The following is a 12737-nucleotide window of genomic DNA, read 5'->3' as shown; positions in this document are numbered from 1 at the left end:
GAGTTCCCTGAGCAGAGAGATGGTGACCAGTAGGTTGAAGAATAAAAAGATTACTCAATACCCTCATCCACATATTTAGGGTGCATGGAGGATCCTCCCGCTGTGCCTTTTTATTCTGACAGTGGGGGGACTTCCCCCACCACCAGAATACAATGATTAGCGCTGCCAGCTATAGCTGTCGGCGCGTATCAAGCGCAAATTTTGTTATAGAGCGGATGTACAGAAGTCGATCAGCCGATTGACTTCTGTACAACCACCTTGACTATAAATAGATCAAAATTTGGCTGGTCCCTGCTGAAGCCACTGAATTTTGATACATGAATAGCAGACTTTAGTTTTCTAACGCATATTCCAGAAAATGCACTCTTTTGAACTGTTAATGCTTTAAAACACAAAATATGTCTCGAACGTAGCTTTTAAATGATACCCTGATTTTTCTATAAGATCATCTAACCAAAATAATTTTTTTAAAGATGATAGTTATTGATTTTCAAATTATACAAATTCAAATACAAGAACAATAAAGCTCTTGTAACCTTTCAGTGTCTGTGTCCTGTGTAGCTCAAAGTGCACATCTATTACATATTGAAGCCCTGTTAAACAATACAAAGTCAGAGCTATCTTAAGAAAGTAAACATAAAGAAAACATGGTCTTTCAGGAACCCAGCAGGGTTAAACAGTAAGAAGAAATTTGGTCCAAGAACCCCATACTTTTTTCAAAGCTTTTTGGAGATCTCAGAGTAGTATATGTCAACAAGTAAACAAGTAAAGCGGAAGGACTGGAATAATCAGTTGTTTCAACTCTTGAGTGTTTGCAGAAGCGACCTCCTCCAGGTGATTAAAATATTATTTTTAACATAAAAGTAGAGTATACACAGCAGTTCTTTGGTATGAGAGACAACCGGGAGGTCCTCCACCAGCTCAAACAGACAAACATTGGGATACTTTAACATTCAGAGACTCATGGCCAATTCATAAAAAAATCACACATTTGTGACCAAAGTCTTTGTGTCTGGGGGAACAGCCAAAAGGCATGAAATAGGTGTGCCTCTTGACCACATAGACCAAAGCATATGGGAATTTGTCTAATCCTGGGCTAGTGGCGTCGCTGGGGGGGGGGGTGACACCTGTGGGCAGCGGCACCGATAACACCGCAGGTCTGCACCCCCTACAGTGATCTGTGTCTCTCCCTCACCGGCTGTCTCACGGAGCGGACCGAAGCCACCTCCCCCTCCTCTCTACTTATATCTACTAGGGTTGTCCCGATACCACTTTTTTAGGACCGAGTACAAGTACCGATACTTTTTTACTCGCCGATACTGATTACCGATACTTTTTTTTTAATGTCACGTGACAGTGTTTTGTTTTTGTTTTTTTAACAAACAATTTCTTTTTTTTTTAGGGTGGGGGGGGGTGAACAGTGTCTGTGTTTTTTTTTATTTACATTTTTATTATTTTTTACAATAAGATTTTTTTTTTATTTATTGCAATATGTGTTTTTTTTTTTTTTTTTTAAATCAGCCCTGTTGATTAAAAATTATTGCAATATGTGTTTTTTTTTTTAATCTGCCCTGTTGGGGGGCTTTGGTGAGATATCAGGGGTCTTAACAGACCCCTGATATTTCCCCCTTAAGACAGAGAAAGAGACCGAGGATAGAGATTCCCCAGTCCCTTTCTCTGCAGCCTCAGCTGCACTGAGAATGAATGGAGAGAAGACAGCGGCTCCTCTCCATTCATAAACTGAGACATCGTAATCACAGGAGATTACAATGTTTGTTATGTGAATGGTCAGCTGACTCTGTCCATTCACAAAGGAAGGAGGAGGACATGGTGAGGGACAGCAGAACGGCCAGGGACAGAGGAAGAGAGAGGGACAGCAGAATGGAGGGGGACAGAGGAAGAGAGGGGGACGGCAGAACGGAGGGGGACAGCGGAACGAAGGGGGCAGCGGAACGAAGATGGACAGCGGAGGGGGACAGCGGAACGGAGGGGGCATGGAGGATGCGGTGACAGTCAGCAGTGATCGTGTGTGGGGGATTTACAAGTCCTGATCACCGCTGTATGTCACAAAGCAGCTGAAAGCTGCAGGGGAAGAAGCTTGTAACTCCCCCATGCGCTGATCACTGCTGACTGTCCAGGTATCGGGTGAAGTATCGGGAGCATTTGCCCGAGTACAAGTACTTGGACAAATGCTCGGTATTGGGACAACCCTAATATCTACTCAGGAGGAGGAGGCAGTCAGAGGGACACAACGTGCTGTTCTGAGGTCTGTGTACAGTTTACTGTAATGTAGATTCATAATCGATGGAAGAGGGGGACAGTGATCAAGAAGGGGGGCATATTAAAAAAACAATTTGAGCGATGGGGGGGTTAGAAGGACATGTGGTGGGGGAGTGCTCTATGGGCACAAGTGGAGAGGGGGGATCTGCACTGAGGAGAGTCTATACTGATGGAGGGGGCTCTGTACTAATGGGGGGGGGGGGGGGTCTGTACTGATGAAGGGGGTCTATACTGATGGAGGGGGGTCTGTACTGAGGGACAGGGGTCTTTACTGCGGGAAGTACTTAGTGGGGGGGGGGTCTGTACTTAATGGAGGGAGGTCTGTACTTAATGGGGGACTATAGTTGGTGGAGGGGGGTGAGACCATGTTTTTCCGTACCGGGTGACACCAACGCTAAGGACACCACTGCCCTGGGCTATACATGCTTTGGAGCGTGTAATATTTGATGAAATAACTTAAGTTGTATAAGCCTATCCTGTCATATATGTTTCATTAAAGTTCTCCCAATCTTAACCAAAATTGACTTACATTTAGTACTCACAGCTATTGTGTTTACTGAACTACAAACATAACTTTTATACAGCAGTAATTCTATAGTGTATATAGAGTGACTCTGTTTTTTTGTCCATAAATACAAAGAGTCCAATGCACTCCATACAGCAATGAGACCCAGTCATAGGGAGGTGCTATGGTGAAATGGCAAATGGCGCTGCTGCCTGAGGAAAAAGGCTTTCTGTTGGTGACTATAAAGTGTACTGTCTGTTTATCTGAACATGGTGTGCTGGTGATATCTCGGATTGAACTTGTGTTTTATGTTGACATGTACTGATTTGAAAATGCAAATTATATTTCTAGAATAAAAATGCATAATACCTGTGTTTTTAATTCATTTTTATGTTTGAGTAGCAGCTGTACCTTTGAAAATGTTTTGCTGCATTTACACCTGGAATAATACAACAAGGCAAATACAGTAATGCCAAAGTATCAAGTACACAAGGAACCCTCTTGGCAGTTACAACGTATAACATATAACACATCGTAACACTGGATCGTCTCAGAGATGGGGGCATTTAAATTTTTTAATGCTGCGAGTACAGCATTCTTTTTCTTTTTTTTTTTTGTATTTTGTTCAGACATGGAGGTCCTCGCACGCCATTGGACAGCACCTCATATGGAAGCACTGAAGAGTATTCTGGTAACCCCAGCATGAATGGACAGAGGAGCCACAGTGCAGGTAATACCACTGAGACAGGACTCTTACATTACTGCTGACTGTTTAATATGAATTTATTTAATGCCAGTCCTGTTCTCTCACTACAGTTACTAACCACAAAGAGAGAGAATTCCCTGATGAGAGCTTACTCTGCTGCCCTGAACCTAGTGAGTGGGAAGGTTTACCTAACAGTAAAACATGGGAGTATATTTAATACCATAGCGCAGCCAGTCACAAGCCCTGAGTTGTAAAGACTAGTGCTCAAGAATCGCCGAGGTGTTACCTGCAATCTGAGTAATTACTTTTAGCACCTTTTGTCTGTTACAGGCAAGAAAAGCAAAAGAAGCTTCTCACTGGTTCTACTTTTGCTATGCACTAGTTCTTAGAAATCAGGCTTTTTTTATGTCTTGCCTTTTAACACCTTAATACTGTTTAATGCTTTAGTAATTAATCAGTAACTGGCATACAAGTACCTATATAATATTTTTGCTAACCATATGAATCTAGTTAATACATTTTGATGTATAATATTTCATTTGAGATGTCTCTTGATATTAATGCTAAAGTGCTGATGGGAAATGTGTTCATGGAGGAGTCCAGAAATTGTGTTGAATCCACTGTCCTTTCCATACAAATATACTATGTCATTGTTCTGCTTAATATATATTAATATTTGATGTTCAACCAGCTAGCCTGATGTCATGTCCTATCTTAACTATGTGTGTGCACATGTTTTGTCTCGCATTACTTCACCTTGCTTGCATGTCTTATTGTGACTCACAACTTCGATATTTAATAATGTATTTCAATTTTGTGATGGAATTAATTCATTAAGAGTATGATGTTGATCAAGAGCAAATGTTTCCCAATGCATGATGGGGTGCAATGTATATCAGGCATGGCAATGTTAACCTGCTCTCTTTTTCTTCCTTTTCTCTCCCAATGTTTCTGACTGCCTTCAATTCACTTGTTTTGCATACACTTTCACACCCTACCACCCAACGTTTTTCCCTTTCCACAAAATTTTCAATAATTCCCAATTTTCAATTGTCCCCATTTACTCACATTTTATGATCCCTTCTCCACAATTAAAATTGTGTGCATTGCTTTCTTGTTTTTTTGTTTCTCGATCCTTTGATTCTCATCTAATCCCCTAATCCCCAAATTGCTATCACACTCCCATTATTTTTTATCCATGCTTTGATGTCAATCACACTTCCTAATCCTGCTCACTATCACTCTCCACACATACATGGTGGTCTCTGGGCAGTTTTGATGCTGTCTGCTCCCCCCATAGTGCCTGGCTTCTGCTGCACAGTTGGGGTGGATTGGAAATCTCTCACCACCCCTGCCTGTCTACCACTCACCACCGACTACTTCCCGGACAGGCAGAGCCTGCAAAATGATTATACAGAGGGCTGCTATGACCTACTGCCAGAGGCTGACCTGGACAGGTGAGACTATTGAAAAAAAAAAAAAAAAAAAACGTTTAGAAGTAATTAGCTTTGTAAAGTTTATTCTGCTGTTCATTGTAACCTAGCAAGAGTTAAGTGAAATATAGCTTAGCTATTTACTTGTGTACCAATTACAGGTGCATCTCAAAAAATTTGATTATCATCATCAAAATTAATTTATTTCAGTAATTAATTTCAAAAAGTGAAACTCATATATTATATAGATTTATTACACACAGAGTGATATATTTCAAGCATTTCTTTCCTATAATTTTGATTATGATGGCTTACAACTAGTAAATTCCCAAAATTCAGTATCTCAGAAAATTAGAATATTACATAAGACCAATAAAAAAAGGGGATTTTTAATACAGGAATGTTGGCTTACTGAAAAGTATGTCCATGTACAGTATAGTATGCACGCAATACTTGGTCGGGGCTCCTTTTGCATGAATTACTGCATCAATGCGGCACGGCATGGAGGTGATCAGCCTGTGGCAGTGTTGAGGTGTTATGGAAGCCCAGGTTGCTTTGATAGCGGCCTTCAGCTCATCTGCATTGTTGGGTCTGGTGTCTCTCATCTTCCTCTTGACAATACCCCACAGATTCTCTATGGGATTTAGGTCAGGCGAGTTTGCTGGCCAATCAAGCACAGTGATAACATAATCATTAAACCAGGTATTGGCACTTTTGACAGTGTGGGCAGGTGCCAAGTCCTGCTGGAAAATGAAATCGGCATCTCCATAAAGCTGGTTAGCAGAGGGAAGCATGAAGTGCTCTAGAATTTCCTGGCAGAGGGCTGTGCTGATTTTGGACTTAATAAAGCACCAGCAGATGACATGGCTCCCCAAATCATCACTGACTGTGGAAACTTCACACTGGACCTCATGCAACTTGGGTTCTGTGCCTCTCCACTCTTCCTCCAGACTCTGGGACTTTGATTTCCAAATGAAATGCAAAATTTACTTTCATTTGAAAAGAGGATTTTGAACCACTGAGCAACAGTCCTGTCCTTTTTCTCCTTAGCCCAAGTAAGACTCTTCTGATATTGTCTCTGTTTCAGGAGTGGCTTGACAAAGGGAATGCGACAGTTGTAATGCATGTCCTGGGTAAGTCTATGTGTGGTGCCTCTTGAAGCACTGACACCAGCCGTAGTCCACTCCTTGTAAATCTCCCTCAAATTCCTAAAATCATCTTTGCTTCACAATCCTTTCAAGGCTATGGTTATCCCGGTTGCTTGTGCACCTTTTTTCTACCACACTTTTTCTTTCTGCTCAACTTTCCGTTAATATGCTTGGATACAGCACTCTTAACAGCCAGCTTCTTTATCAGTGGCCTTTTGTGACTTACCTTCCTTGTGGAGGGTGTCCGTGACTGTCTTCTGGACAACTGTCAAGTCAGCAGTCTTCCCCATGATTGTGTAACCTACTGAACCAGACTGGGAGACCATTTAAAGGCTCAGGAAATCTTTACAGGTGTTTTGAGTTAATTAGCTAATTAGAGTATGACACCATGAGTCTACAATATTGAACTTTTTCACAATATTCTGATTTTCTGAGATATTGAATTTTGGGTTTTCACTAGCTGTAATCCATAATCATCAAAATTGAAAGAAAGAAATGCTTGAAATATATCACTCTGTGTGTAATGAATCCTGTATAATATATGAGTTTCACTTTTTGAATTGAATTACTGAATTAAATTAACTTTTGGATGATATTCAAATTTTTTGAGATGCACCTGTATATGTGTAGTGAACTTTTCCTTTTAAGCCAAATTATTTTTTTATATTTTTGGATAGTGTGTGGAACAGTAAGAAAATCTGTCAAGTTATTGTCTGTCCCCAGTGGGCAAATTTCCTCTTTTTGCAGCAGTGAGGGCAGAAGACAGCAACAAGAACATTTTTATAGTTTTATTTTGTTATTTATTTAGATCCTATGAGGTTTGTATTGCTGCCTGTGCCTTTCTGTACTGGTGACACCCGTTTTTCTTATTTCTTATCCTCGTGTCACAGAAATAAAAAGGTTGGGGGGGACTTCCCATTGGAGTCAAGACAATGCTAAGAATATTCTAACCCTTCCCTGCTATCATTAGACCTATGAATAAAGTTTTACCTGGAAACATGCTTCATGTTTAGGCAATTTTTTTTCGTTTTTCGGATAGAATATGGAAGAGTTAAAACTACTGTTGGTTTATATTTTGCTGTCTGTGTCTCTTTGCAGCAGCAAATGAAAGGAAATTTGAGGATAATTGCCTTCTTAGACGCGTGTCCACATTGTAAAATTTTAACCTCACCTCTTGTTTTTGGGTTTCTTTCCCATTATGTTTTTTCTTGTCGATAGTGGTCATCAGGACGAGCCGAGAGTGAATCCTAGACCACTATAAAAACCTGACAAAGGTTCTAATGCTTCGTTACTCATACAAAATTGTTAAAAAAAAATAAAGGTTGGGTTGTACATAAACTTTAAGCAAACTTAGGAGCCCTGGCACAGTTATATACTGTATATTATATAGATTTTTGGTAAAAGTAAAGTTGCCTATTAAATATTTATTGCTGTAAAGTTGGCACTTGTCTGTCTACAGCAACATTTCCCTAAGCAGTCCAGAAGCACTGCCTTGGCCCCTTGGCCTTATAAGTGTCCTTTTAGGAAGTAAAGGAATTGTAAAGAAAACTGAAAAACCGTGCTGTGTAATCTCTTGGGGCTAGAGTTGGGAAACACTGATCTAAGGGATTGTGTGCTAATTTAAAACTTGATCCTTTCCTAACTGAATAAATGTTGTATCATATTTCACAGACGGGATGAGGATGGTGCTCAGATGACTGCTCAGCAAGTTTTTGAAGAATTTATATGTCAGCGTCTCATGCAGGGCTATCAAATTATTGTTCAACCCAAACGACCAAAACCCAGCTCCAGTGCACCACCTCCCCTCAGCAGTAGTCCACTGTACAGAAGAGGTAATTCAAATTTTTTATATTTGTCTCATACTCATAATTCAAGGCGTCCGAGGTTTAGCTGTCCATTTACTGGCAAATCTAAAATATCTGTACTAGAATGAAATATCTAGATCGCATTTGTCACAAAGAATCGGACATATGACAACCATGTGGAAACTAATATTCCCCATTGCCATAATAATTCTTGATCTGCCCTTTGAACACTGATATTGACTGGAAGTTGCAGATTATTTCAGTCAGTGTTAATTTTGACGACAAATTTCAATTTAGTTTTAGTCATAGTCCTTTGACTAAAATGCCATTTTAGTTTTAGTCGTATTTTAGTCATCTGAATTGTTTTATTCATCTTTTAGTCGACTAAAACCTCCAGTACATTTTAGTCACCTAAAATCTAATAGGTTTAGTTAAATTGTAATGCATTATTTAAAGGGGTTATAAAGGTTTTTGTTTTTTTTTTAATAACAAACTTTTTTTATACTTCCCTGCTCTGTTCAAGAGTTTTGCACAGAGCGCCCCTGATCCTCCTCTTCTGGGGTGCCCAGTGACACTTCTCCCCACATTGAGTGCCTCCATGTATAGCCACATTCCATGGGGGCACTCGTGCAGGCGCACTCCCGAGTCCTGCTGCTGCGTCCATTGACACAGACAGCAGGACTCGGCCCCGCGGCTTCCATGTCACTGGATTTGATTGACAGCAGCGGGACCCAATGGCCCCTGCTGCTATCTATCTATCCAATGAGGACCCGAGACAGCGGCTGGAGCTGCTGTGCTTGTTCTCGTCGCTGGAAAGATCAGGTTCAGGTAAGTAAAACGGGGGCTCTGGGGGGCTGCTGCACTACAGAAGGTTTTTCACCTTAATGCATAGAATGCATTAAGGTGAAAAACCTCAAGGGTTTACAACCATTTAAGCATTCCTCTAGAATTGCCAAACTCATAATAACATTATTTTATGAAAAAAAAAAAACATTAAACTATATTGGCTGTAATGCACATATTATCTGAATATATAACCAACAATAAATATAAAAAAAAAGAAAAGCCTTTTTCTTCTTCTTTTTTTTTCTTTCGTCAGCTTAGTATATGCCTCCTACTAATTATGTGGTAGTGCAATGTTAACTTTGACGTCAGATTACGTTTTCGTCATAGTCTTTTGACTAAAATACCATTTTAGTTTTAGACATTTTTTAGTCATCTGAATGGTTTTAGCTTTAGTTGTATTTTAATCGATTAATGACTAGTCGACGAAATTAACACTGTTCCCCACTGCCTCAAAGGATCATGTACTTTGTGTGCAATGTACTGTATTTTTCCATGAAGGAAACAAAAAACAGAATGAAGACAAAAAGGGAAAAGAGGGAGAAAGGAGAAGAAAAAAAGTGAGGCTGGGTAATGTATGGGAAATACGCTTGGAGAAAGGGGGTTTAACCCCTTTCTGGGTTTTCCCCATTAGTCCAATAGATCTTGGAGTTCCATTCCTGTCTGGCTCTATATGGCCCCGCCATATATACCTAACTGAGTACTATCTCGATCCAGTGCTGTCTGCAGCAGGGCTGTTCTGTTTCTTTCCTTGCAGGGTACAGAGGCAGCAGAAAAAGCCATTGCTCCTGCTGCTGTTAATCAAATCCTGTGCAGGGGGCAAGTCTGAGCGGTGATGTGTGTGTCTATGGATGCATACAGCCCAGCTCGGGAGCACATCTGCAGGTCTGCTACCACAGCTAGCAGTTTGCTATAGGGTAGACCCAGAGGAGAAGAAGCAAACAGTGTTGGCGGGGGATCCCAGAAGAGTAGGGTTTGGGGCCGCTCTGTAAAATATATCATTGCACAAAGCAGGTAATGTATAACATGTTTTATTATTTTAAAGCAAAAAAAAAACAAAAAAAACCTTTATAACCACTTTAAAATGATCCCATAGAAACCATGCAGTTTGGTAAGGTCCAGGACTGCTTTCCTCTCGACATATCATTTGTTCAAAGGACTCAGCTTAATTTCACACACCCACTCTGCAACTGTTTGAACTTGGTCAGACTTCCAGTGCCTTGCTATGATTTTATGATTGCTGCTATCAGAAAATTTCTTAAGAGATATTTTTTTAATGGGTTTTGAATGAGCTAGGAGGAATAGACAACAGGGTAATGTGAGGATCTGGGTTAATGTCCATGGATTTATTGTCAATTTTCAGGATTTTGGTCTAGAAGGGTATAATGAGCAGTCATTTGAGCCATATGTGATTTATTGTGACTCTCTCTTTGAGATATCTCCTACATGTGTCTGGACATGCCTTATCTATGACATGTAATTATACAGGGCACCTATACCATCTAGATATCAGCTTGTGGTTCTTCTGGAGTCTAGCTGATATAGACATTTTGTGTGTTAGTGTAATGCCTTGTACACATGACCGGTTTTCCCGTCGAAATAAACTCTGAAGGTTTTTCCGACGGAGTTCCGACAGAATTCCGCTCAAGCTGTCTTGCATACACATGGTCACACCAAATTCCGACCGTCCAGAACGCGGTGACGTACAACACGTAGGACGAGACTAGAAAAAGGAAGTTCAATAGCCAGTAGCCAATAGCTACGTCTCGTACTTGCTTCAGAGTATGCGTCGATTTTGGTACGTCGGAACAGCATACACACCAGCGGTTTTCCCGATAAGAATTGGTTCCATTGGAAATATTTAGAACATGTTCTCTTTCTAGGTCCATCAGAATTTTCGACGTAAAAAGTCCGATGAGGCATACAGACGATCAGAATATACAATGAAAAGCTCCCGTCGGACTTTTTCTATCAGACATTCCGCTCGTTTGTACACGGCATAAATGTTCCCTCCCAGTCCTTGGGTATTTGGACTGCCTCAGTTCCCTCTCCCATTTTGCAATGAAAGATTGATTCTTGGGAAACATGGCAGAAAAGAGACATTTTTAGATAGATACTATATAGATCAATCAATGTTTTTGAAGAAGGTATTGTTTGAAACTCGTAAAGGGTTTAGTTAGGGAGGACAATGGATAGATGGAGCAATTACAGTTAGAGAGTTGAAACTTCACAAGCCATGTTGACCGATTCTTACTCATAGGTGAGGGCAGTTCTGAAAGGAGGGGGCAGGGTTTCATGCCAAAGAGTTTGAGTGAGCCGTGTACCATCATCTTTGCTCCAGAAATGTGGAGGAATGTAAGGTTAGTGGGAATTGGTGTCATTGGCCATGGTCTAGAGAAGAACAATCTCTCTGTTTAAAGTGGTAGTAAACTGCATGTGGTTTAAGAAAAAAAAAACATTCCCTACAGCGCAATGTCATAATGTGCTAGTATGCATCGCATACTAGCACATTATGAGAGGCTTACCTTAGAACAAAGCCCTCTAGCGCAGCAATGTCACTGTTGAGAGGGCTGACATCTTCCCCTGGTCTTCCTTCTGGGTTTGCGGCCTCTGGCTACATGAGTTTATGGCACGGGCTCTGTAGGTCCGGCACTGTAAGCCAGACCTTCAGAGCGCATACGCTGGTGATGTCATTGTTGGCTGCATGCACTCTGAATATCTTTTAAACTGTGCAAGTTTAAGAGCTATTCACAGTACCTACAGGTAAGCCTTATTATAGGCTTACCTGTAGGTACAAGTGGTGTAACAGCGTTTACTACCACTTTAAGCATGTCATCCCATACTTGCAAAGTGGTTGATACTGTGAAGGATAAGGTGTATGCCACGGGTTGCAACTCAGGGCAAAGATTCCAATTGTAAGCCGATATTATCCTCTTCTACTGAGATCCGCATTTTATCTTGTAGATCAATCAATCTGGTTAGTGAACAAGTACTAATTAGTGTATGGGATTTCTAAGGTGTCTTAATATCCAACCTCAGGAAGAAATCTGCATCAAATAAAAAAAAAAAAAATCATAATTTTGTTATAAAACGTTGTTAAAAGGGAATACAGTCCCAATAATAAAAGCTTGCGACAAAGTTTAGTGTTTATAATGGGCACCCTGTGCACCCACCTCATAGCAGATCGTAATGCATATAATCAAGCAAGAAAATACAAGACCATGATCATCAATAAATGTACATAGCCGAAATAAGGTGAGGGTGTTGTGTCCCAACACGTTTTATGATCTAGTCTTCTTCGGGGGCTCAGAAGATGTAACCAATGAGAGAAAGACACTAAATACAACAATGGAAAATATTTATTTTTGTATATATATTTATACATGATGAAATCATGTAAGTGTTGTGGCAAGCCCTATATTTATTTTAGGGCAAGTGAGAATATCTCTTTGAATTCTGGAGCGTTCGTGTCACCAAATGAAATCCTACATTTTTTAATGCAGGTCAGTTAATGTTTAGGTCGTTTGAAATATATGTAATAGTTTAGGTAAAATATCCATTTTAATTATTTTTATCCTTCCAAACCAAGAAAAAGAGAATTTATCATGGGATGAGAAACTTCCTAGAATGGACTGAGATGTTGGAGCATAAATGAGGCTCTGCATATTCTTCCTTCTGTCCTCTTTAGGGTTGGTGTCCCGAATCCACACAGATGAAGAAAACCAGTATTGGCTTAGCATGGGCCGAACATTTCACAAAGTGACCTGCAAGGACAAGATAATCACTGTGACCAGATATTTGCCAAAGTAAGAGAATACCTTTTGTAAAATATGTAATTGTTTACAATGTTTAAAAACCACACTGAGAAAAGCTTTAGCACATGTCAAAACACCAAAATGCACATATGGCTGTTGGTTGCTGTTATCTGAATGCTTTACGTTTGGTCCCTTTTTGTGCAGGGGGGCCCAACCCCGCCCAGACATTGTGTTCTGACAGTAGAATTTGCCACTTGGGTCC

The 12737-nt window shown here is 40.4% G+C and overlaps 1 protein-coding gene across 7 annotated transcripts in view; it reads left to right on the top strand.

Annotated features, from left to right (window-relative positions):
• Positions 1-12737, top strand: part of DEPDC5 (DEP domain containing 5, GATOR1 subcomplex subunit) — a 169392-nt gene that overhangs the window by 102069 nt on the left and 54586 nt on the right. For 6 of the 7 annotated variants that reach the window (XR_012244323.1, XM_073629252.1, XM_073629251.1 and 3 more), the window contains exons 24-28: positions 3415-3515; positions 3602-3661; positions 4765-4948; positions 7744-7904; positions 12409-12526. Coding sequence is in view for 6 of the 7 variants with exons in the window: in XM_073629252.1 (XP_073485353.1) it covers positions 3415-3515; positions 3602-3661; positions 4765-4948; positions 7744-7904; positions 12409-12526 (624 nt within the window). In the remaining variant the exon portion in view is untranslated. The remainder of the gene's footprint in view (positions 1-3414; positions 3516-3601; positions 3662-4764; positions 4949-7743; positions 7905-12408; positions 12527-12737) is intronic. The other variant, XM_073629254.1, reaches the window with a different exon arrangement.

Source organism: Aquarana catesbeiana, linkage group LG01, assembly GCF_042186555.1.
Source record: "Aquarana catesbeiana isolate 2022-GZ linkage group LG01, ASM4218655v1, whole genome shotgun sequence".
Taxonomy (NCBI): domain Eukaryota; kingdom Metazoa; phylum Chordata; class Amphibia; order Anura; family Ranidae; genus Aquarana; species Aquarana catesbeiana.
The sequence above is the reverse complement of the archived record's forward strand: the minus strand, read 5'-3'. Positions and strand labels throughout refer to the sequence as shown.